The 23,329-nt window shown below is 43.8% G+C and overlaps 1 protein-coding gene across 8 annotated transcripts in view; it reads right to left on the bottom strand.

Moving 5' to 3' along the window:
- The window catches only part of NFATC1 (nuclear factor of activated T cells 1), a 402,803-nt gene that overhangs the window by 243,408 nt on the left and 136,066 nt on the right, over positions 1–23,329 (bottom strand). For all 8 annotated transcript variants that reach the window (XR_014961593.1, XM_085605934.1, XM_085605933.1 and 5 more), the window contains exons 4-5: positions 3,997–4,199; positions 1,627–1,799 (exon numbers count right to left, since the gene is read on the bottom strand). Coding sequence is in view for 7 of the 8 variants with exons in the window: in XM_085605934.1 (XP_085462060.1) it covers positions 1,627–1,799; positions 3,997–4,199 (376 nt within the window). In the remaining variant the exon portion in view is untranslated. The remainder of the gene's footprint in view (positions 1–1,626; positions 1,800–3,996; positions 4,200–23,329) is intronic.

The following is a 23,329-nucleotide window of genomic DNA, read 5'->3' as shown; positions in this document are numbered from 1 at the left end:
TTGACCGTTAAGTTCAGAAAATCTGTACTAGGCATTTTGCATTATGCCACTGCACCACACCTTGTTATTGAGATTTTGCTTGGGTAAAAATTCTATTACGGGAATTCAAGAACAACTTGAACTAACAGAACATAAGCAGACGCTGATCGAGCCACATGCAATTTTGCACTATTTTTTTGTGCACAATGTAGCTTCACATTCAAAATAGATGCGAGAATGCATTTTTCATTAAAAAATTGTGCAAAATCCCATATCTGCATTTTGCGTGATTTCCGGAAAGGATATTGAAGCAAATTTCACCAGGGTCTAATTTGTATCTTACGTCACACAAAGGATTCAAGTATTTTACAAGTTCCAGGACACGCTGCTGTATTGCCATCAAGTGATCCACACAATTTTTAACTTTGGGTAATGTAATTTGAAAGTTATTTAAATGCTATACAGATAGGGTTAATGTCTGCTGTATACCTCAGATAATAGTTCATGTTTCTGTTGAACCCAAATCTAGGGTCACAAAGTTTGATAATTAATTAAAAAAAGTTAATAGGTTGGGGGTCTAAGCATCCGGTATACTATTTTGTTTATACAAGGAAACATATTCTTTTTATTTATTACTGATATCTAAAAGCTTTCATTGTAGGCTATTTTAATGTAAGTCAAGGTAGCTCATTATAGTTTAAGATAAGATTACTTCTATATAAATTAAGTTATTGTGATATAAACAAAGTCAATATATTTGAATTTTCACTAACATGATATTTGCACTACTTTATGTAAATTAGGTTAACTTAATGGTTTGTTGTCAGTGGGCATTGAATTTCACCAAACACATAAATATACATTTACTTTTAGGTAGAACTTTTGCTCATATTTTCTGAATATCAGGAACGAATTGCAGATGCTGAGCGAGTCGAGCACTTCCGGCTACTTATGAACTGAAGTGCTATGTAGGGAATTTGAATTCAGTGAGGCCAACTAAGCCTTTCATTCTTCGTGAGTCAATGAGGTGAGCACCATTAAATTGGGTGACAGCAACAGCTGTCATTTACACCACAGTAAAAAATGCAAAGATAGCAATGCTTCAAAAATTATTTATTACTAGGGTTGGCCCCTAGTATGCCAAACTGTCTTTCACAACATATGGATTTCAAAAACCATGGAATTGGAAAGAAATGTTGTTTAGTGGTATACAGTTCTAGTATGATAATTCAGTTGTATTTGTCTCTTTGGATGCATCAGGCTTTAAGAATAGATGGTTTGATGAGTGGTCAAAACTTTCAATTGTTACCTACGTAGACACAGGAAATTTACTATGATTTTACAGACAGAAATCTCAAAAATGTGTGCATGCCATTAACAGCTTATGTGTCTTTGAAATTGAGAAATTCTTCTATTCTACCTATTTTTCAGCAACAGTTTATGGGTTGGGGCCGGCGACCGCTCGTCACAGAAAAAATACGAGGCAAATGAGGACAGGTGAGATAATGAAGAAATATCATAGAAGAGATTGTCAAAGGGGAAATTAAACAGATATGAAAACATGGTTCACTATTCATGAATCTAAAACTACCCCCCCCCCCCCCCCCCGGCAGTACCGGTCAAAATAAGTTGCATACGTCTACTTACAGCACTCAATTGGATTGGACGACACTTGCAGAGAGAGGGTCCTGCCATTGGGTTGTGGAATGTGGACACGGAACACCAGCCTCACCCGTGTATTCTTCCTTCCAATATCGGTCTCTCCTTTCCGTAACTCAATGTCGGAATTGCGAAGTTTCAGTATTCCGGCACAGTCAATGCTGCTCAGAAAAGACAAAAAGATGATGTTTTCATTATAGTTAAACACATAATCCATGTAGCGCTGACTAATATCACTTTAACCAAACCCCTGGCTTGCTGGTCTACTTGACCGTCTGGGACAATCAGTAAATGACAGGAAATGGTGAGACTTCATGGCCAAATCCAACTATGAAACATTAGCTTTGTTTGTCTGTCACACAGCATTAATTTCCCTCCAACAATGGTCTATGGAAATTAAATGGTTGCCCTCTTCTGATTATGGAAAAGGATGTGACCACCCGAAGAGATGGGCAACCATGCAAACCCTGCTCTACATTTCAGAGGCAATGGAGTATTAATTTTAGGATCCTCACTTGCTTGTGGTACCCGTTAAATGCCAACGTGATGGGTCTCAGGGTAAGGCTGATGGCAATCAGCAAATATCTTTTTGGCACTGGCTTTAAAAAGAGTAATATATACTTCCTGAGTGACATCACCATGCCATAAGGCAATTCAAGAGATGAAACTGACTAGATTAAGATATAGAAGTATATAATGTATATCTATCACACTGATAAAGTAACAGGCAGGCTGAAAAGATTATTTCTGCTAATATAATGACAAGCTCTTGATATAATAATCACCTCCTAGAAGCCAGGGCTTCTGGTTTCGAAGGAAGACAGCCCCCTGCTCTGGAGAGTAAGTGCTTGGTTAAACCACATTTGCAAAATGTCACCCACTTCTCTGGAGGTGTTGGTAGTTTAGCAGAACTGTTGCCATTTCTGCTTTCTTTTGCCAGCGCTGATGTCTCTGTCTAAGTCGGAACTATTTTACTAGTTATACAGAAGTAAGAGCGGTAATCATTAAACTCAGTAAGGTACTCTTGCTTCTGAAAAGAAAATACAAATCAGCAACACAAGGCCTATGAAATCTGGATAAAATGTGGCATTGGGTAAAGGGTTTTGTTTTAATAGGTTTTATCAAAAAAGAATCATTCAAAAACATCTGTGGTCCAAAAACGCTGCATTTTTTGCCGAAATAATTTCGCATGTCTGAAACATGGAGGAAAATCTCGCAAAGTCACGGGCTCTCACACGTAAATGACCTAGTCCTCGCTGTAAGAGTCCAACCTAACACCCTCAAGTTCAGGAAAGACAAAAACATGTACATCTTTAAAAGTGCCTTCAGCACAGTCCAGTCTGAATGGGAACAGCCCTTATCCCAGGAACCGAACTGTCCAGTCAGTAAGATTCTTATGAGATCCAATCCCTGTGACTGTTTCAAAGAAAACTATAAGGAATTTCCCAGTTGCCTGGAATGAATGGACTGGACTGTTCTATCCATAGCGAACTTCACTGAAGGTCTGAAATGGCTGCAAATCACTGTCTGAAAAACCATAAGCTAATAAATAAGCAGATAAATGAATACAACTGAACGGGGCAAATTCCCAAAAGAATTAATTCAATGGAGTGTAGCGTGAATGCAGGAGAGTGGAAAATCCCCATATATACTAAGATAAGGCGCTCTTTTTCCCTGGCACACTTTAGGCTGCCTTGCGTCAATTTGTGTGTGATGTCAAGCACAGGTTTTGAACTAGAAGGGGATCCTCCCGTTATAAGATACGATGTTTTGAAATAGTTTAACATTTTGGAACTTTCTATATGTATGCTACACAGTACAGCACATATGCAAAGTCAGAAAAGTTTTGAAAAATGAAAACTTTTCTCTAATGGTATGTCTCCCTCGAAGACGGGTAAATTTTGGGCGCAAAACCCCCTTCTAGCAATGTTGGGAGACAGGGATTTGCATCAAAACCCATGGATGGTTGCATAGGAATGCGCATATACCACCAATAGTGCGTCCCCGTAGAGGCAAAATAGATTAGCATTACTTGGCATTACTTTGGGGATATTTTCCAGCACAAACAGGTTTTTCAGTACTGGAAAGCAAATCCCAAAACAACACCATGCACAGGTTTGTGTCAATTTGTGATACAAACCCGGTGCAAAGTGTCAGTAAATCTGCCTGAGCATCTAGTTTAGTTCTATTCATGGATTTCACGAGAATATACAACAGTGGAACAATGTGTGAAGGGCCTCAAAGAGTACTTTGGATTGCATAAGAAACAAAATGGCATTTCATACCCAATAAACATGGTTGCACTCATGCTGTGGCGGGAAGAATGACAAGCAGTCACATGGTGGGCAAAACACTTACATTGCTCGCATGTTGTTCTCGGGCAGAAGTGGGATCTCCAGGACTTTGGTGTTAGAGAGGATGATCTCGTGGCTGGTGGTGGACACCGTCTTCCCGGTGATCCGGTGGACCTGGTAAAATGCATGGGGCCGCAACAGGCGGTCGTCAGCGGTCCCGATGAACAGCTGCACTGTGAGCGGCTCACTTTCTAGGTATCCATGTAGCTGGCAAGTGAACAGAGAGCTTGGGCTCAGCATGGTGCACATAAAACGCTAGGCATCAATTCCTTTTTTATTACCCAGAAAGTGTGTCATTCACCAGGAGAACACTTGACAGGTGCAGAGTGTTAAACCCCTGTTTTGTCATGCAGTCCAGCCCCAGTATGAAGTTCTGTCTGAAAGCATTACTCATTCTTCAGGACCTGGTCTGTTCACTAACTTGCTAAACACATCTGAAGGCTCTAATGTCATGACTTTCTTACTGGCGTGAAGCAAAACCTTTCGGCCTCCATGCAGACTGCAATATTTGGGCATGCATGTAACAAATTTCATATATTCATATCAGTTTCCATATATATTTAAGGTGGGCTACAGAACACATCAAAAAGAAAATAACCCCTCCCCACTTGTTTCCTCAAGACACAATTAGAAATCATCTGGGCGGTGCTTCTCCCCACAAAGGTGGTAAAAAAGCTGAGTGATTTAATGCAACTTCTGCCAACAGCAGACATCTGTGTGACCTGTGCATTACAGTTACAAATCTCTGGTCTTCCATCCTAGCATCAATAAAATGAAAACAATTTAGCCATGGTAGCACATGCCATTTTACTTAAATCGTACATATTTTTTCTCTGGCGATTCTTCCCTTTCAATTATTCATTCCTTACATGTCCATTTAATTAAAACAAAATAATTCGCCATTGTATCTCCATTTAAAAATAAAGGAAAATATCACTTTCATTTTTTATTTGGCGTGCAGTTTTTAGGAAACTAACAAGCCAAGCACATACCTCTAGATTCTTTGCACTGGATACATAATTTTTTTCATTAAAAATGCAATTCTAAATATATCATTCTAAGAAGTATATAAAACTGGCAAATAAGAAACATATGGGCATAAGTATAAAATGGTTATTGCAAAAGGGCACTTAAGCATCTCAATGGAGTGCATTTCATGCTCCCTCAACTACTGTGTGGAGAAGATGACCACATTTTGCCTTTAAAATAGTCCACTTGCATCAGCACTCGGGAGAAACTACAGACCCTTCATTAATACCAAACGGATTTTGTAGCTGATGAAAATGTTAAGGATTCTTCTTCACTCCAAAAATAGCAAATCAGCAGGAAAGACAATAGCAGGGCAGTATCAGACGAAGTCCCTTAACACTTTCACATTTTAGTCTTCTCGGATATAAGAGACCAGCATTTTCAAAGCTAATATGTCTGCATCTGGCCGTCAGCCTTTTGGCTTTGTCGATGCAGATTTTGTTTAATCATAGTTTTTGTGAAACTTTATAGTTTTGAAAGCTGCTGGGCCATCGTCAATTTAAAATTAAAATAACTGTGACTAAAATCAATGTGTTTATGGTCTCAAAACGCACACATTACCATTGTGATTCCTGGCACTGAAGTGAACCACTTTGTGTTTGGGTGTGCTTCTTGTCAAAGGACAAGAATGCTGTCATTCACAGTGAAGTTAGCCTTTGACTGAAGTGGGCTGACTCACAGCCCCACGCTGTATGGTGTAGTTGGTAGAAGTAAAATGTGGACGACACAATAAAAAGACCAATGGGTGAAGAGGACTGGCTGAAAGCCACTAGAAGTCGGTGCATTATATATAAAATATTAATAAAATTTAAAAGGTCTTGGCTAACACTAGTCCTAAAAAATAATGTGGTCCTGCCTCCCCAATAGAGATTCAGCCTTCTCATCAAAAGGGTCAGATTCTGCTACTGTCCATGTCTGGCAGGCACAATGCTTCCATGGATCTATTCGCAAACCATGCCCCTGGAGTCAAGCTATCCTTGCTGATGAGGACTGAAAGCCCAAAACCGGTCCTAGGATGCTTGTTTTCAGTCCAGGGAGGACCTGGCCTGGCAGTTCAGGCTGGACTGTTCCCATGGGGCGCAGGGTCAAGACTGATTTGCATATGGCTGGGTCCAAACTGGAATGGCATGGTGAGCAAAAAAACGATGGATTTAGGCCCAGATCTCGGTACTGGGGTGAATGTATGACATTGTTCTACATTCTGTCCATCAATTGTTGTTTTTCCATGGATCTATTCAGCACATAATTTGTAAAAAAAAAAAAAAAACAGAAAAGAAGTGATGGGACAGTTTTTCTTAGGAGCTTGTTGGGTGGTGCTGTCATCCATCCAACATCTTGGGGACATTCAGAAAGCTTCCCTGGTAATGCATTTCACCCGCTGCCTTCCCTCGGTGGTCCTGCCGGACACCAAGGCTGCCTGATCTTCATTTCACCTAATGCCTTCTTCTTCTCCTACTGTACATTTCCTCTGTTGCCCACCACCAGCCAAAATAAATCACAGACCTGAACATGGTGACTTTAAGTTTAACCCACAATAGGAGCCAAACAGGCTCGTCTCCACTGCACAGCAGACCTACTGTGCTGCCTAGGTTTGTCTCACTTAAGATGCCAACAAATTCTTGCAACCAATGCTGCAGAATGCACAGGGTGATGTTCGCTTCAGTAAGTAGATGAAACTGCCGTGGTTTTATTAAGCCACAGCTTGCTGGTATAAGAGCCGCTACAGAAGCTGAAATAGACAAAAGACTCGCGACTGGCCTCGAGCACGTGCTGTGTGACGATTCATGTTAAATGTTCAATTGTGTCGTAAAAGCGACAAGCTCTTTCCCGGCAACAAAAAGCAAAGTGACAGCTTTTGCAGGTTCGTAAACATGGCAACTGTCTAACTAAGTTGACGTGCTGCACTCTGGGCCTTCAGATAACACTAATGTCTGCTGCAGCTCCCCGAGAGTTCAAAAACACGCCACGGGTGAGACAACCAACGTGTGGGGAGAATGTATTCAATTAGCAAAAAGCTCTTAGTGTCACATGCTTGGTTTCTCGATGTTTCATCAGCCTTTCCTACGGCTGCTAACGCAGACAGCAATCACTAAAAATAACATGTAATCACTAACAAAATTAGAGTTATAGACTAGTCGTACATAATGCCAAAATCCGCAGTAATTATTTAAGGAAACAGATATCTTATTGATGAAACAAGGCACACATTGCCAATTCACCAACCTAGTTATGAGCGTCTACACAACCAAATAAAGCAAGAAACAAATCTAAGGCCGACATTGTAAAAACACACAATGATGCTCACACTGGAACAGTCCAAATATTAGAGAAAAACTCACAAGTTTCCCACAAAGCAAACAAACACCTAACATTCGATTCACAAAGAAAAAATGACAAAAGAAGCTACAATGTCCACAACAAAAAGTGAACAGCATGTATAAGGAACACCAGAAATGTAATTTAAAAAACATATAAATACTGCAAACAAGGGAAGATTCGCATAAAGGGAGCAGTATGCCCCTAAATGCCTACACCTCCAACATCACAACCATCACTAATTTAGCCACAGGGTCACACACTCAACTGCAGACTCCCACTAAAGCACAGACGTCAGCATCACCAACCATTCATTAGAACATTCTTACTAAGGGAAAAAGACTGAATTAAGCAAATAATGACAACCTACAAGAAGAGCTTTACCTCTTAGACACGAAGCCCCACAAAAACCCGCCCGGTCTAAAGAGAATAAAGAGTGCCCACTGCTGAGGTAGGTTGGTACAAAGGGTAACATTATGTGGAGCGGAAAAGACGGTAATAGCCTAGGGTTCTGCATCTTTGACAAATACAGAAGTATGTACCACCCAGGGCTCTGAAATGTTTCATGAGAGCACAAGGAGTATGAGACACCCTCACAATGCACGGCTATGGATGAACATCCAACCAAGGACCCTAAACTTGATAGCCATTTCACCAGACACCACCACTCGCCTTCATTACAGGCCGCATAGGGATGGCAGGGAGCACATCAACAGGTAAAGGGACAAAACACTGCTCAGACAAACAAGGACAGACATTATACTAATGCCAGGGGGAGGGTTGTACATCACCAGGGAACCTTGCTTCACCGGGGTCAGAGAAAGACAAGAAAGGCCCATCAATAGATTACCCATTACCTGTCTACTTACCATCGATATACAGAAGATGTGCTGTCTAAGGAACATCCAACCACCAACGATATTGGCCTTTATCAATTGTAGCTTGACCAAACAAAAATGAAGACAACTATAGTCAAAAACAACAACACATCCTAATCATGAGGTGTCCCTATTAATCACACAATGTTATTCTTTATCTCCTGTTGTCAGAATTTCTTAAACTTTTTCCTTCCCTATCTCTTTCATGAGATTTTATTTAGATGTGAAAGTCTCTGGGTATTTTTGCTTTCAAACCAGTTTGCTGCACCCACATCCAATAAATCTCCCTGTAGGGAACCAACAGGGGAGAGAAGCATTATGTTCAGATCCATTAGTTAGCATCAGAGAGAAGATACATCTCTTCAAAAGGCCCTGGTGTCATCTAGAAAGGGCAAGCCACCCGTTTAGGGTGTTCAGGGAGCCTATAACTTTTTGATGTAACACTACTGATTGTGGACCAAAATAGAACTTTTTACAGTGGAACCATGCGTCTAAATACATAAAGGTTACCGGTGCCTAGCAGGTGAGCTATAAGCTGGGTTGTCCATCCAGGCATCTTGAGTCCCATCAAGGAAGGTATAAGTGTCAATTTCTGGCACTTCCGCACAGCTACAGTACTCACACCGCTGGTACCAGCTAATGAATTGGCATGACAAATGCCCCACTAATCTTAGATGGACACATCAAAACTGTGTCTACCAGCAAACGGTCTTGCATTTGGTACAAAACCTGGGCATCAGATAGACAAAACGCGTCTTTGTGAAACTAGGCTGACGTTGTGTATAGGAAACCACACAGTGTGGTAATGTAGGGAGGATGTTCCTGTATGTCTCTTAGCAATTCATGCTGCCTTCTGGAAGAAAGATAATCTTCCCATAAGAAATTGCAGGACTGTTAATAGTTTAGCAATACTCTCCTAAATATTAAAACAAGCACAAAAATGAACAAAATGCACTCTGCAAAAATCACACATCTGATCATAAATTCATACGCAAATAAGAGTAGTCCAATACAAGCTCCAATCAACATCTGGATTTATACAGCACAGCTTCTGCGTGTGCCCTTCAGTTTATTCTGCACATTTCTTTGCGTTTTTTTTATTGACTGTGTGCAGTACAGGGTGCGGGTCAAAAGTGCGCTGCCACTTTTTTAGCATGCTCAACACGGGCTGGTTCTCACATTCTCAGCTAAGGTAGGGCCCACTCCAGAGACATCTACAAGAGCTTTCAGTGTGTCGCTCATTGATTCACCATGCTGTGGTCATGGACGTCATTTAGGGATCACTAGAGGTCTTTGTAACCCCTGGCTTCAGAGGTGGCAGAATCAGTGACAGAAATACAGGGGCAGCTCATCCATACGTGTGTCGATTAGGGTTCCATTCTCCTTGTTTTCTGCCAATTTGTTTTACTACACTAATAGTGAATAATATATTATTCACTATTAGTGTCATAAAAATGGAGTACAATTAGCTGGAATAGGTCCATCTTTATGATGAAGTAGTAGTGTAACAAGACAAATGCACAATGAAGGAAGCTTTAATTCTTGTAAAATGTATTGAAATTATAGCAATGCCCCGCAGAAAGAACGTTTTGTGATGTTTGAACAGATGCGATTTAAATTACTATTTTGAAGAACTAAAATATTATAAACACTTAATCAAATTATATAAAGGAAACTGAGTGAAGTTTTTTCAGTTGTACCCACAAGGAACCTGTAAACTCAAGGTGAACTTGGATTCCAGTCACCATCAAATAATTGACCTAAACATCAAAGGACTTGGTCCAAAGTCTTTAGATCCAATTTACAGGGCGGGCTGACCAAAGGGATTGGTGTCCCGGTCATAGGACAGAGTTGAACGGGGACCACTTGCAGTCCCAACTGGTCTCTGTAGCTATAGTTTTTAATGGCAGAGGCCTCTAGGTGCTCGGTTTGGGCAAGCAGCTAGTGTTAAAGTTCCCCAGGGGCTCTTCATGAGGCTATATCTCAAAACTAACTGCTTGAAGGAAGGAAACTCATTGTTTGGGCGCTTTCTGTAACCTAACTGCTGAGGTAAGTAACTCAAAAAATTGTATTTAACTTTTAAATGTATGTTGTGTGCATGCTTGCGGGTGAGAATGTGTTTAATTGGGAGACAGCTTGTGTACGTGTGAATATGTGTAAGCATGTGTGTGAAAGTGAGTTACAGTGACATATAGTGATAATGTGTGAGAGTGAGTGTCAATAAGTGACTGTGTGTGTCAGTGAGTGAGACTGAGTGTAATGAATGAGTGTAAAAGGATTTGAATTTTAAAGGAGTGACTCTTAAGAGCCTATGGCATTTTACAAGTGTATGTGACTGTTGTGCTTCAAAATACACTATTTCATCTAATTATTTCGAACATTTCTTTGGGACGGGACCCCACAGCCCTTTTAGTAGAGGTTTAGCTCATTTGCTTCACTCACTTGCGACAAATCATGGCCAGTATCACACCCCAGAACTTTCAAAGATCATGTCAGCCCCTTAATAAAGATAGTATCTAAAATAGACGTGTTGTGTTGTTATATTAGTCATGCAGGTATTCTGGAACTTCAGTGATGTTGCTTACTATGATGTTATTAGGGTTAAGGTCATATGACATGACTTCCTTGGAATATTCTGGGTGAAAGGTCATATGGTGTCACTACTGGTGATGTCATTAAGGTCAAAGGGTGTGTGATGTCACTTTCGCTATCCTTGACATTTTGGTATATTGAGGTCCATGACTGGGGAGAGACCTAAGAAGAAGGGGAGGGTGGGCTAAGTACGTGAGCTTAACCAAACATGTATTTAATGGGCCTGTCAACTTATCTTGCACATCAACAAGAATAAGAAAATGCCTTCTGCCTTCACTGAACTGTTTCAAGGTTGTTTACCAAGAAAATATATACATATCTCAGAAGGGATAAGGGTAACTCATTTATAACTTAAAGGAGAGCCCCTTTGAAATTGCATTAAAAAAATCAATCACGCCCTACCACACGGATATGACCTTACTGAGGGCTTTATATTTTTTATCAGGTTTATTCATAGGAGTTAAAACGTTACTTGAAGGTTTTCAATGGAAGTTCACTGTGCGCTTTCATGTTCTTGTCGCCCAGCTCCTATGTCATGCAGGTGGCCACCAGTCTCCTGCCCAATGCTGTTATATAAACAGTGCCCCCCTTCGTCTGCTATGACATCAGTCCATTCAGCAGCTGAGACCAAAGCGCGAGTCACTGGAGAATGTTCTGGAAGGAGATGGTGGCAAAACAGCAGACATCAAAGTGAAGCCACCGCAAATTGAATAAAAATGACCCTAAACACACGGGTCCCTTTTGTGAGGTCACAGGGAGGAGAAACCTTCGAAAGTAGCAAGCAAGTGTGGCTGGAATGTTCCATGTCTATCAGTCAAGCTAAAACAGCAGTTTCCAGGCTGCACGGTCCTAAATGATATGAAGGAACCAAGGGCATGGTCTCAGGGGCACAGACGTTTTCTTTTTAGTTCTTTTTTCTGCATATATTTACTGGTCAGATTGCAAGTACCAGAAAAGTCATCGGCACATCTTCTCAAGTATATGGTTTGCACCAAGCATGCTGGGAGTGTCTCAAGCAGACATCATAACAAAGGAATCTCTTTGTACAGTTTATATTCATCTCACACACAAATTAAAATTCTAGCCCCAAGGTAATTTCTGTAGTCTTATTTTCTCGACGTAAACAAAAATGGAAGCAGCCATAGTAAGTGAGGCCGTACTAAATACCTCAGGTATAAACAGGTCACAAATTGGGAACTGGAGGGTAACCCTCAGGAGATACTGCTGGGTTTACTCCCAGCTCCAGCCAAAAAGAAACTTAGGGCCCGATTCCTATCTTGTTAAGTAAGCATACTGACCAAATCATTTCTGGAATGCTTTCCATATGACTCGGATCAGGGGAGTCTGACCGAGCGAGTACGATGCATCCCTATGCATCCGGATCTGATTCGGTCAGACTCCTATTGACTTGAATGGGAGCCTGTGTTCCGAACGTGAACACAGGCTCCCAATGAAGAAAAGGGTGGTTGGGGAAAACCTTACAACCTGTGGGAGGCACCCAAGGGTGCCTGCCACACTGTGCATGGTTGGAAAGGGGGGACCCATGGGTACCCCCACCGGCCTGATTCAGATGGCCCTGGGTAAAGGGGGGCTTGCTACAGGCCCCCAAAGACCGATTCAGGCAGCCGTTTTGTTCAGGGCAAACCGAATCAGAAACGCTGTCCGAATCGGTCATCGTACTCGCTTGTTCGGAAACCAAGTCCATAGAGCTATACGAATCGGTTCTGGAAAGGCTTGTCCTGTCCAATGCCTTTCGAACCGATTCGGTCAGCCTTAACGGTTTCAAAGCATTGTAATTGGTTGTTCAGAACTGGGAAAGAGTTGGTCGGAAACAAGGGCTCCAACAAGGATTCGGCAAACCTGAAACCGATTCGAAGCCCCTTGGAATCGAGCCCTTTGTCGTAAATTCTTGACCCGTGGGCTAATATTGGCTAGGCGTTGTATTGCCACCGACTCAAGATGAATGGCTATGGGATATGCTTGAATGGGCCACAGTCAAAGAAATCAGGATGAAAAAAGTTAGACAAGATGAAACATTAGAAGATGACCTGAGAGCATGGAGACAGATGATGCTAGAAATATGCACTGACAAAAGTGAGTCAGTCCGCAAAGACATAACCGAATGGCGAAAACCAACACCTATAACTCCACACTGGGTAACCAAAGGGGAACCAAAAATTAACAAGGGGGAAATGGTGCAATAAGATATGACAGAGGTGGATTGCACCGCAAGGGGACACTGTATTAATATGAGTTCCTGTACGCATCAAATGTTACTAGTGGTCTGTTACTATTTCCTACTTTTGTAAATTTCCACCTGGGGGGGGGGGGGGGGGATTTAGCACGGGGAATGTTTTCTATTAAGATTCAAACACAAATATCAGTATATGGATGTATGTTATGTGATAGGTATGATCCTGACACTACAAAATCAATAAAAATGGTTAAAAAAAAAAAGACATTGGGTAGGGCTTCCTCATTTCATGTCTAAACGCTACTCAGGTGCAGGGTTAAACAATATGAATTGAATGATAGACAAGCGATGGGTTCACCCTGTGCAACAGGGACAGGCACTAACATGCAATTCCTAAATATAAACCAGATGTTCATTCACCCTGTCTGCTGTGCATAGATCACATTTAAAATGAGAACATTAATCAAAACCCTTGGTTTAACCTTAATTAAGCAAAATGCATTTCATAGAAATCTCTTTTTCCGCCATGAACACAGTGAGCACACTTACAGGAAAGCGTGACCGTTTGTTGAACCAACAAACTTCCTCTTCATAGCTTTAAAATACAAATTCTTAAAAAATACAAGCACAATGTTTTCCAGATACCTCGAAAATGTATCTAAAAGATTTTTTTTATTCAAGGGCCCTGTAGTATATGACCAAAATGTTTTGACTTTTTCCTATGCAGCAGTGGACACATAAGGCGCTATTCGTTAGGCGTTATCCTAGTCTCTCAAAATGCATGGATACAACCTATATTCCTTTGGAAGGGCTATGAACACATTCCTAATACATATTTATATGCAAGGAAGCATACAGAGCCTTCTGGAGTCGACAGTTCCAGATTGTAATTAATAAAATTGAGGGCTTATATTTGCCACTTTGTGGCTTTCTGATTTAAAGCCTCATTATGGAAACAGGCATATTTCTAAGTGCCCAAAGGTTGTAAAAATGTTCCTTAGTTCTCAATCAAATCTCTTCCAACAGACCAAGAAGTAAAAGGGGACTCCAGCGATAAACCTTGAAATGGGGTGCTACTTTTTCCCTTTGCGAAAGTTATCAGAGTCCAGGTATGTTTCAATTATGGCAACTGGGGCCCCGCTGTGTTGATGATTATTCACTGTGCCCACACCTGGATGGCCCAACAAGCGCACCAGTTGCCGTTGGAGAGCGATGGTCGTTACATTTCTGGCTACACATGAGGAATTCTGGGGACACTGAACTAATTGGGAGGAAGAACAACTTCAAAGCAGTACAGTTGGGGTCTTGGCAGAAGTTCTTAAAAGACGAAAGTGGAGAGGTATTAAGAAGCACGCTTGAATTTTGTTTCGGGAGAGGCTGTTTTGGAGAGATGAACACAAACGTAATCCATGCCTCCCCATGGCATGGGTTTAGTGTGTGCCGAGTAGGTATTGCAAATTTTCGATCCTGCTACAGTTCCACGATTTCCCTGAAAAAGATATATTAATTCCATGTCATGTAGACACATTAACTCCCTAAAACCGAACATGAGTAAAAAAGCCCATTGAATTTGATAAAATCGATTCATAAAAGGGGAGTGAATTCAAAATCTCCCTGAAGTCGAAGCACATGCTCCCAACTATTTGATCCAAATTTAACACAAGTCCAACAATTGGTCAAAATCCCTCCAGAAAATGACCCAAATGCTAAAATGAGAGTTTTAGCTACAGACTAGATTCGTTTCTATAAACAAAACAGACCCTCTTTAGTTATCCGACAACCACACTGATCCGACTTGAGTAATGTGAACATCCAGCATACCAATGGACCTTTCTAACCCTTATACTGCAGTACATAACCACAATCATCCCCTCCTGGACACCATCTCTGCAAACCATAATATCACGGAATGACATACCTTCTGCCCATTATGCCTTTTCAAGAAACGGTAAATGTGCACTATGAAATAAGTTTAGACCACTCCAATGACTCCTGATAATACTTCTAATCAATTTTAGGTCTGAGTGATATGATCATTTTTCAGCTTACATTTATACTTACATTTATATTTGTGCCTTGACTTTTGATTGTTTTAACACAGTTAATTATTATTGTATAGATGAACTTAAAGTTGTAACATTTTGAATAAATATAATTAAAATAACATAAAGAGAATGTTCAAAACCACACAAATCATGTAAAATAAATATATTCATAATGGCATTTTTGTTATAATTTACCCTAGGTTTTCGTTTGGAGAAAAAAGCAGCATGGTGAGCTTGGCTTTCTTGGAGAGGAGCACACCGCTCACAGATGGGAGATAGCAGAAGAATGGGCCTAATTCGTCCCTTGATACTTTATGCAGATGTTTACGCTGCAATTTATGTGCCTGCTCAATTAATGAGTGTATTTCCCATGGTAACCCTTGCATTATGTAATATCGTGGATAAATGTGCAACTCTTGAGGACAAGGCACAAAACAACAGGTGGGAAGGCTCCTGTCCAGCAGGTTGAATATATTAAGCGCAGGTTTAATTTATGAAGCATAGTCAAAGTTTATGAATGCAAAAATCGGAAACAAGTCAGGGACATATGGAGAAAAATAACGAAATTCACTATTTACTGGCAAAATATATTAAATATATTTTGCTTTTATCAGGTCAGAGTAAAAAAAAATGTTGTTTTGAAGTTCCTGCTTAGATCACTAGAATGCATTGCCATGTTATTCCAATTATACCTGTTCAGTCCTTGCTCAGTAGTCCTCCCGCGGGAGAGTCTCTGCCCAGGAGATGCGGTGGAAGAGAGGGCAGCGCCACCCACTGCCCATGGTGCTGCCGCCAGCGCCCCCTGGGAACCTGAAGCAGTCCTAGAGCAGCGCTGGCAGCAGCTGTGAAAGGCAGAGCGGCCTTCAGTAATGAATGGGATGTAACCTGGCGTGTTCCACCCGTCCAACCATTAATGGTGGCCAAATCTTTGCCCACTAAGGCGGCCAGAATACTTGATCAAGCTCATACAGTCAGCAAAACCTCTGGGTGATTTAAATACAGGTGCCATCACAAGGACGGCATGCACTATTGGCGCCTACTGCCAAGTATGTTGCACTGGCGTGTAGTAAAGGAATTGTGGTAATCAGCCTGCCCTCACACGAGGTATGTTCAGTCCTAGACAAGAGAAATGCATATGTGTAGTACCCCCTATCCTTTGGCTGACCATGTAACGTTTACAGTGACCTGTCTATAAACTGCACCCTTATTCTGACATTTCCGATGCTACATGGACATTTTTTGTTGAGAATTTGGGTTGCGGCCGTTTCTGCCTCTACCTAATGCAGTAACCGCACCTTGGAGAATTGTTGCGCCTGTTGTCTTCATTTGGATTTGCATAGGATTAAATGAGGCCTCCACAGATATGGCGTGTTGTCAGAAACCCCAAAAAACAGCATTCTCTGGGATAAAATGGTGGTATGCAGACTGGCAGAAACATAGCCTTCTGTACAACCAAAGACAATGCATACTGGTGGGTGAAACAAATAACTTGGCAGAAATACTGACACCGCTGCATACACAGACGCACCCACAGGTGAGCGCCTTGAGGTCACATGCACCAAAGAGATGCCCAGGGTTTGCCCCTACGATGGTTCACTTGGGGCTCAACGCTGAGTGCAGTCACTGCTGGCTCCTCTCAAGCTAAGGGCCCAATACCCATAAGAAGGCATCTCGGAGGGCAGGAGGGGGCGCCACTTAGTGGTGGTCTACAGCAAATGCCCTTAGGTACTCATTTCTTTCAGATGCAGTTTTGTCCCTTCCTCCAACCCATGTGCGTTGGAAGCCTAGAAGGACTGAAATTGTAGTGATTTATCAGTATGTAGCTGCTCCTTCGGAACGTCCTCCTTGGGCCATAAGGAGATCTCCCCCACGCTAACTCACAGCCATTACACCGTGACTGACTCGTCAGGGACACAGCATATCATTTAAAGCACTCCGCATATTATCTCTACCTCCTACTTTTATCCGCATCTTGTGAGTTTCGTTTTTTGCCAAAACAATAAAGTGGCAGTTTACGTTGGACATGAGACTGCGCTGATATCGGTCGTTAAATCAGACAACCATGAGAAAAAGTTTGTCCGTTGTCACTGAATCTAACTTTGTTGTTTCGTTCGACTTACAGATGGCAGTTTTTCAAAACTAGCCGTGGGCAAGTGCAAATCACGCAGGCCGGCCATCCTTTCCTTTCCGTCGTGTTTAAGACCGCTTGTGGCGAATCTGAAATGCCAAAACACATTTTTGGTGAAACCCTCCCCTACCCTTGTAACACTTTTATTTCTTTCCCCTTTCTGCGGGGTCTCCTTGGGGTAGAATCGCCGAGGCCTCGAGGGAGGCCTGTCCTTGGCACGCAATTGAAAGGTATCAAACAAACAAAGCCACTTCCGGAGCCTTTAAGGCAAAGAGGATCTCGCAAGCGTACTCAGAAACTTTCTCTCGCGGGCCAAATTTACAGTGTGGTTTGTGGCTGAGGGCCGCACCGTGGGGGTGGGGTCATTGGGGGAGGGGGCGGGGCTAGAGCAAAAAAAACTGTGCCCATGAGGTGGAACACAGGCCCCTGCAGCGGACGCCTTCGTCAACTGAGCCACCGGACCCAGCATACACTTATCTCTCTCTCTCTCTCTCTCTCTCTCTCCCTCTCGCTGTCTCTCTCTCCCTCTCTCTGTCTCCCTCCCTCTGTCTGTCTCCCTCCCTCTCTCTATCTCTCTCTCCCTCTCTCTGTCTCCCTCCCTCTCGCTCCCTCCCTCTGTCTCCCTCCCTCTCGCTCCCTCCCTCTGTCTCCCTCCCTCTGTCTCCCTCTATCTGTCTCCTTCTATCTGTCTCCTTCTATTTGTCTCCTTCTATCTGTCTCACTCTCTCTCTGTCTCCCTCTCTCTCTGTCCCCCTCTCTCTCTGTCTCCCTCTGCCTCCCTCCCTCTAGTCTCCCTCTCCCTCCCACCCACTGTCTCCCTCTGTCTGTCGCCCTCCTCTCTCTGCCTGTCAGCCTCCTCCCTCTGTCTGTCTCCCTCTGTCTCTCTCTGTCTGTCTCCCTCCCTTTGTCTGTCGCCCTCTATCTCCCTCTCTGTCTCCCTCTGTCTCCCTCCCTCTGTCTCCCTCCCTGTCTCCCTCCGTCTGTCTCTCCCTCTGTCTCCCTCCCTCTGTCTCCCTCCCTCTGTCTGTCTCCCTCTGTCTCTCTCCGTCTCCCTCTGTCTCCCTCCCTCTCTGTCTCCCTCTCTCTGTCTCTCTCTGTCTCCCCCTCTGTCTCCCTCTCTCTGTCTCCCTTTGTCTTCCTCTCTCTGTCTTCCTCCCTGTCTCCCTCTCTCTCTGTCTCCCTCCCTCTGTCTCCCTCTCTCTCTGTCTCCCGCTCTGTTTCCCTCCCTGTCTCCCTCCCTCTGTCTCCATTCTTCTGCCTCCCTCACTCTGTCTGTCTCCTTCTGTCTGTCTCCCTCTCCCTCCCTCTGTCTCCCCCTGACTTCCTCCCTCTGTTTCCCACTGCCTCCCTCCCTCTGTCTCCCTCTGTCTCCCCCTCTCTCTGTGTCCCTCCCTCTCTGTCTCCCTCCCTCTCCCTCACTCGGTCTCCCTCTCTCTCTGTCTCCCTCTTTCTCCATCTGCCTCTTTCTCCATCTCCATCTCCCTCTCTCTCTATCCCCTCTATGTCTGTCTCCCTCTGTCTCCCTCCCTCTGCCTCCCTCGTTCTGTCTGTCTCCCTCTGTCTGTCTCCCTCTCCCTCCCTCTGTCTCCCCCTGACTTCCTCCCTGTCTCCCTCTGCCTCCCTCCCACTCCCTGCCTCCCTCTGTTTCCCTCCGTCTCCCTCTCTGTCTCCCTCTCCATCTCTCTGCCTCTCTGTCTCTGCCTCTATCTGTCTGTCCCTGTCTCTGCCTCTATCTATCTCTGTCTGTCCCTGTCTCTGTTTGTCCCTGTCTCAGTCTCCCTCCCTCTGTCTCCCTTTCCATCTCTGTCTGTCTCTGTCTCTATCTATCTGCCCCGTCCCTGTCTCTGCCTCTCTCTCTGTCTCCCTCTCTGTTTCCCTCCCTGTCTCCCTCCCTCTGTCTCCATTCTTCTGCCTCCCTCACTCTGTCTGTCTCCTTCTGTCTGTCTCCCTCTCCCTCCCTCTGTCTCCCCCTGACTTCCTCCCTCTGTTTCCCACTGCCTCCCTCCCTCTGTCTCCCTCTGTCTCCCCCTCTCTCTGTGTCCCTCCCTCTCTGTCTCCCTCCCTCTCCCTCACTCGGTCTCCCTCTCTCTCTGTCTCCCTCTTTCTCCATCTGCCTCTTTCTCCATCTCCCTCTCTCTCTATCCCCTCTCTGTCTGTCTCCCTCTGTCTCCCTCCCTCTGCCTCCCTCGTTCTGTCTGTCTCCCTCTGTCTGTCTCCCTCTCCCTCCCTCTGTCTCCCCCTGACTTCCTCCCTGTCTCCCTCTGCCTCCCTCCCACTCCCTGCCTCCCTCTGTTTCCCTCCGTCTCCCTCTCTGTCTCCCTCTCCATCTCTCTGCCTCTCTGTCTCTGCCTCTATCTGTCTGTCCCTGTCTCTGCCTCTATCTATCTCTGTCTGTCCCTGTCTCTGTTTGTCCCTGTCTCAGTCTCCCTCCCTCTGTCTCCCTTTCCATCTCTGTCTGTCTCTGTCTCTATCTATCTGCCCCGTCCCTGTCTCTGCCTCTATCTGTCTGTCTGCCCCTGTCTCTGTCTGTCCCTGTCTCTGTCTGTCTCTGTATATATCTCTGTGTGTCTCCATCTCTGTCTGTTTCTGCTTCTATCTGTCTCTGTCTGTCCCTGTCTCTGCCTCTATCTAGCTCTGTCTGCCTGTCTCTATCTGTCTCCCTCCCTCTGTCTCCCTTTCCGTCTCTGTCTCTGCCTGTATCTGTCTGCCCCGTCCCTGTCTCTGCCTCTATCTGTCTCTGTCTGTCCCTATCTCTGTCTGTTTCTGCCTCTATCTGTCTCTGTCTGTCTCTGCCTCTATATGTCCCTGCCTCTATCTTTGTCTCTCTCTGTCTCTATCGCTGTCTGTCTCTGTCTGTCTGTACCTCTATCTGTCTCTGCCTATATCTGTCTCTGTCAGTCTGTCCCTGTCTCTGCCTCTATCTATCTCTGTCTGCCCCTGTCTCTATCTGTCTCTGTATCTGTCTCTGTCTCTATCTGTCTCTGCCTCTATCTGTCTCTGCCTCTATCTATTTCTGTCTCTCCCTACTGCCCTCTGTCACCCTCGGTCACCTCACCCGACTCTCAAACCCTGCTGTCCTCTGTCATTCTTTAATAAATCACAAAGGAACCGGTTTAGGTTCCACAAAGCTGCACAGCCATATCGTAGCTTGAATCCAATGAATTAAATTCATCTAATATCTTTTGCTTTTTTCGCTTTTCACCATTAATTTTTATCACTTTTCTCTTGTGTTCAATTCATTTTATTCAATCCGTTCTTGACCATGTTAAAAAAAACTCAGGATCGTTGGGTGGATTGCATGTCATGATTTATTTTCAAGAGCCCAATGCTTTTCGGGAATAACCCTCCCTTCGTCAGGGGCATCTAGGAATACAAACAAATGTGTTCTTTTAATCATATTGTGTCAATGAAGCATTCTAGTTGTACATACCACTTATCCCAGATATTAATGACAGGTCTATATGTAGAGCACCTAATAAATGAAAACTGCTGCATTTGAACTTGCCGCTTGTAAATTATATTCGGTCATTTATGCTCCCACGGTATTCATATACATTCTGTATTTCACTATTAAAACTATCCTCGGTTATTTAACAAAAAACAGAAAGGCGCCCATCGTCTTTCGTGCACTTACCATGACGTGCCAGAAAGTCCTAAAACATATTTACATGATGCCTCGTTCAACTGCATCCATTTAAAAATATCGTAACTTCATCTTTCTCCTTGCTAACATGCCGGAGCACGCGTATTCTAATTAAATGCAACTGGTTATGCTGCCCGAAGACCTTGTTTTATGTGCATTTCCGCCCTTGGTAATGACCTAAAGGTGATTAATTGCGTCTGCTGGTTATGTAAACCTGAGTTCATTTAAACTACAAACCAAGTGTATTCCACCTTTTAACCAAAACAACTCAATGTCCCAGAATGCACAAACATGTATAATTCTTCACCTGGAGTATTTCCCCTGCCACAGTTGCTATTCCAACAGTTAACATTAATACACAGTAAAACCACTCCACTTATGAACACGCCCCACGTCCGTCAAGTATAGAATTCATGAGTCCTTACGTGAGTGCTTTTAATGAAAATAGTCATCAAATGCCTGCGCACCTCACTTGATGACGTGAACTCTGTCATTCTTTGTCACCTCACCCCCGCTTGTGTGGCAGTTGAGGCAGCTTCCCTTACCCGGCACACACACAGTGCAACCCGAGTACTTCACAGGTCTTTAAGAGACCATTTGCATGATAACAAGGCTTTTTGTATTTCACCTCTTCTTAGCGCCCCTGCAGCTCCACTCGGACTATCACTTGAATCGCCCGGCTCCCACAGAGCAGTCTGTGTTTGCTGACACTGTAAAAAAATACAAAAAAAAACACCGGTACGATGTCTGCAAGGTCCGCGGGCCGCTAAGAAAGGCTTGCCGGGCCGCTGGCGGCCCGTACTATGAGTACCCGTGTGCTAGCATGACCCGCGGGGGGCTACTGGCGGCTCGAGACTGGGACGACACATGACAGTCCCCAGAAAGGGCAAGCAGGCAAACGTGACACAAAGATGGCGCCTAACTACCTCACTAACGCCTCAGGCACACAGTAAACATGTATGGGTGGAGGCGGAGTTGTGGGGCTGCTGGGATTTCTGAAGAGACATATCTTCCACTGACGCAGCAGGTGCAGTGGCACTAGGTACCAGAGGGCCAGGGGGCACGTATAACCCTCTTTACTGCTGTATTTTATCATTCAAACAGCAGCCAATTGGCCAAATTCCTTCCTTGCCTGTGAATCTCAGGCTGTGCTACTGCCTCTCTGAGGCCCTGGCCCTGGGTGCAGTCAAGTCTTCCGCTTCCGGCATTTCCTTGACATGCATTCTTGGGTGAATCTCACTGCCAGTGCAAGCAATAGGTGCACTCCCATGAGATAATACATATCCTTATATTGGACACTATAATTTAATGGACACTATCATTTGCGGGCACGTGCTTTAAACAGGCATCACTGTTACCCAACTAAGAAGTACTGGTTTCATCGTCCTCAAAAGGAAATGTTGGGGGGAGCTCCAAGGAGCTCGAACCTGTGGCAAAGAGGCTTCGCGCATATTTCTACAGTGGCTGCCAGGTCCATGGAGCACACCGCCCACACACCCAATTGACATTGCGGTGGCATGCAGGGCTTTCAGTGGGATGAAAATACTTGGGGGGGAGGGGTCTCTCAAATGGGAGTGGCCGATATAATTAAGGGCGTAGCTTAAAACATTAATGCTGAAAATATGTGCTCAGCATAATGTGCTGCCAGCTGGTATTTTGCTGCTTCTGTTATTGCCTCCACTTATATTATATAACAAGTAACATTACACCCACAACAAGCCATGACTATTGGCTTTGTCAAAGGTTGTTAGTTGGATAAGATAAATATACTACATACATACATAGAACCATGGCGTCCTTGTATATAATATTGAAAATGCTTTTAGTTCTTGTGCGAGAGGTTGTGGCGTAATGACTAGAGCTGCCAACTTTGGAGCTGAGGAAGCAGGTTTGTGTCTCAACATCGGCTCAATATCCTGTGTTTCTGGGCAAATCAATTAATCACCAGTGCCTACCCAAAAATAAATTAATATGTCTTTGTTGATGCTCAGGTAAAGCACTTTGAGTTTTGCAATATAGAACTGCAAAAAAAATAAAAGTTACATCAAAAACAGTGTACTGCTGCAGAGTTAAGATTGTATTCCATTCTGAGAGCGAGGACAAAAATGGGGAGCCCCATAGGGACCAGTCTCGGCACCTGCTTTTAAGAATTGCTGGTGCTGGGCACCGGCAGGACCCAGCCCACTTAAAGCTCTGGGGACACGTTGCCAACTGTGTGTTTTTTAGCCTGAGACAACTGTACATTACTGCATATGAAGCAAGGGTGGGCGCTGGCGATAAGGACCGCTTATTGCCACGGAGACGACTTGTAGTCACCTCCAACCTAACTTCTCGTTGGACTTATGTGCCCCCTACAGAAGCAAATCTAAATGGAATGGGCAGGAAGCGAGCAATACAGTATCGAGAGCAGGGGTGCACCACATTCTGGGATGGGGGTGGAGAGGGGATTTTGTATTACGCCTCTGCCCTAAATATCAGAAATATTCTTGTGGTGGGCACAAAAACCTTGCAA

Source organism: Triturus cristatus, chromosome 5_1, assembly GCF_964204655.1.
Source record: "Triturus cristatus chromosome 5_1, aTriCri1.1, whole genome shotgun sequence".
NCBI lineage: Eukaryota > Metazoa > Chordata > Amphibia > Caudata > Salamandridae > Triturus > Triturus cristatus.
Note: the sequence above shows the minus strand (reverse complement) of the source record. Positions and strands in the feature narration are given on the sequence as shown.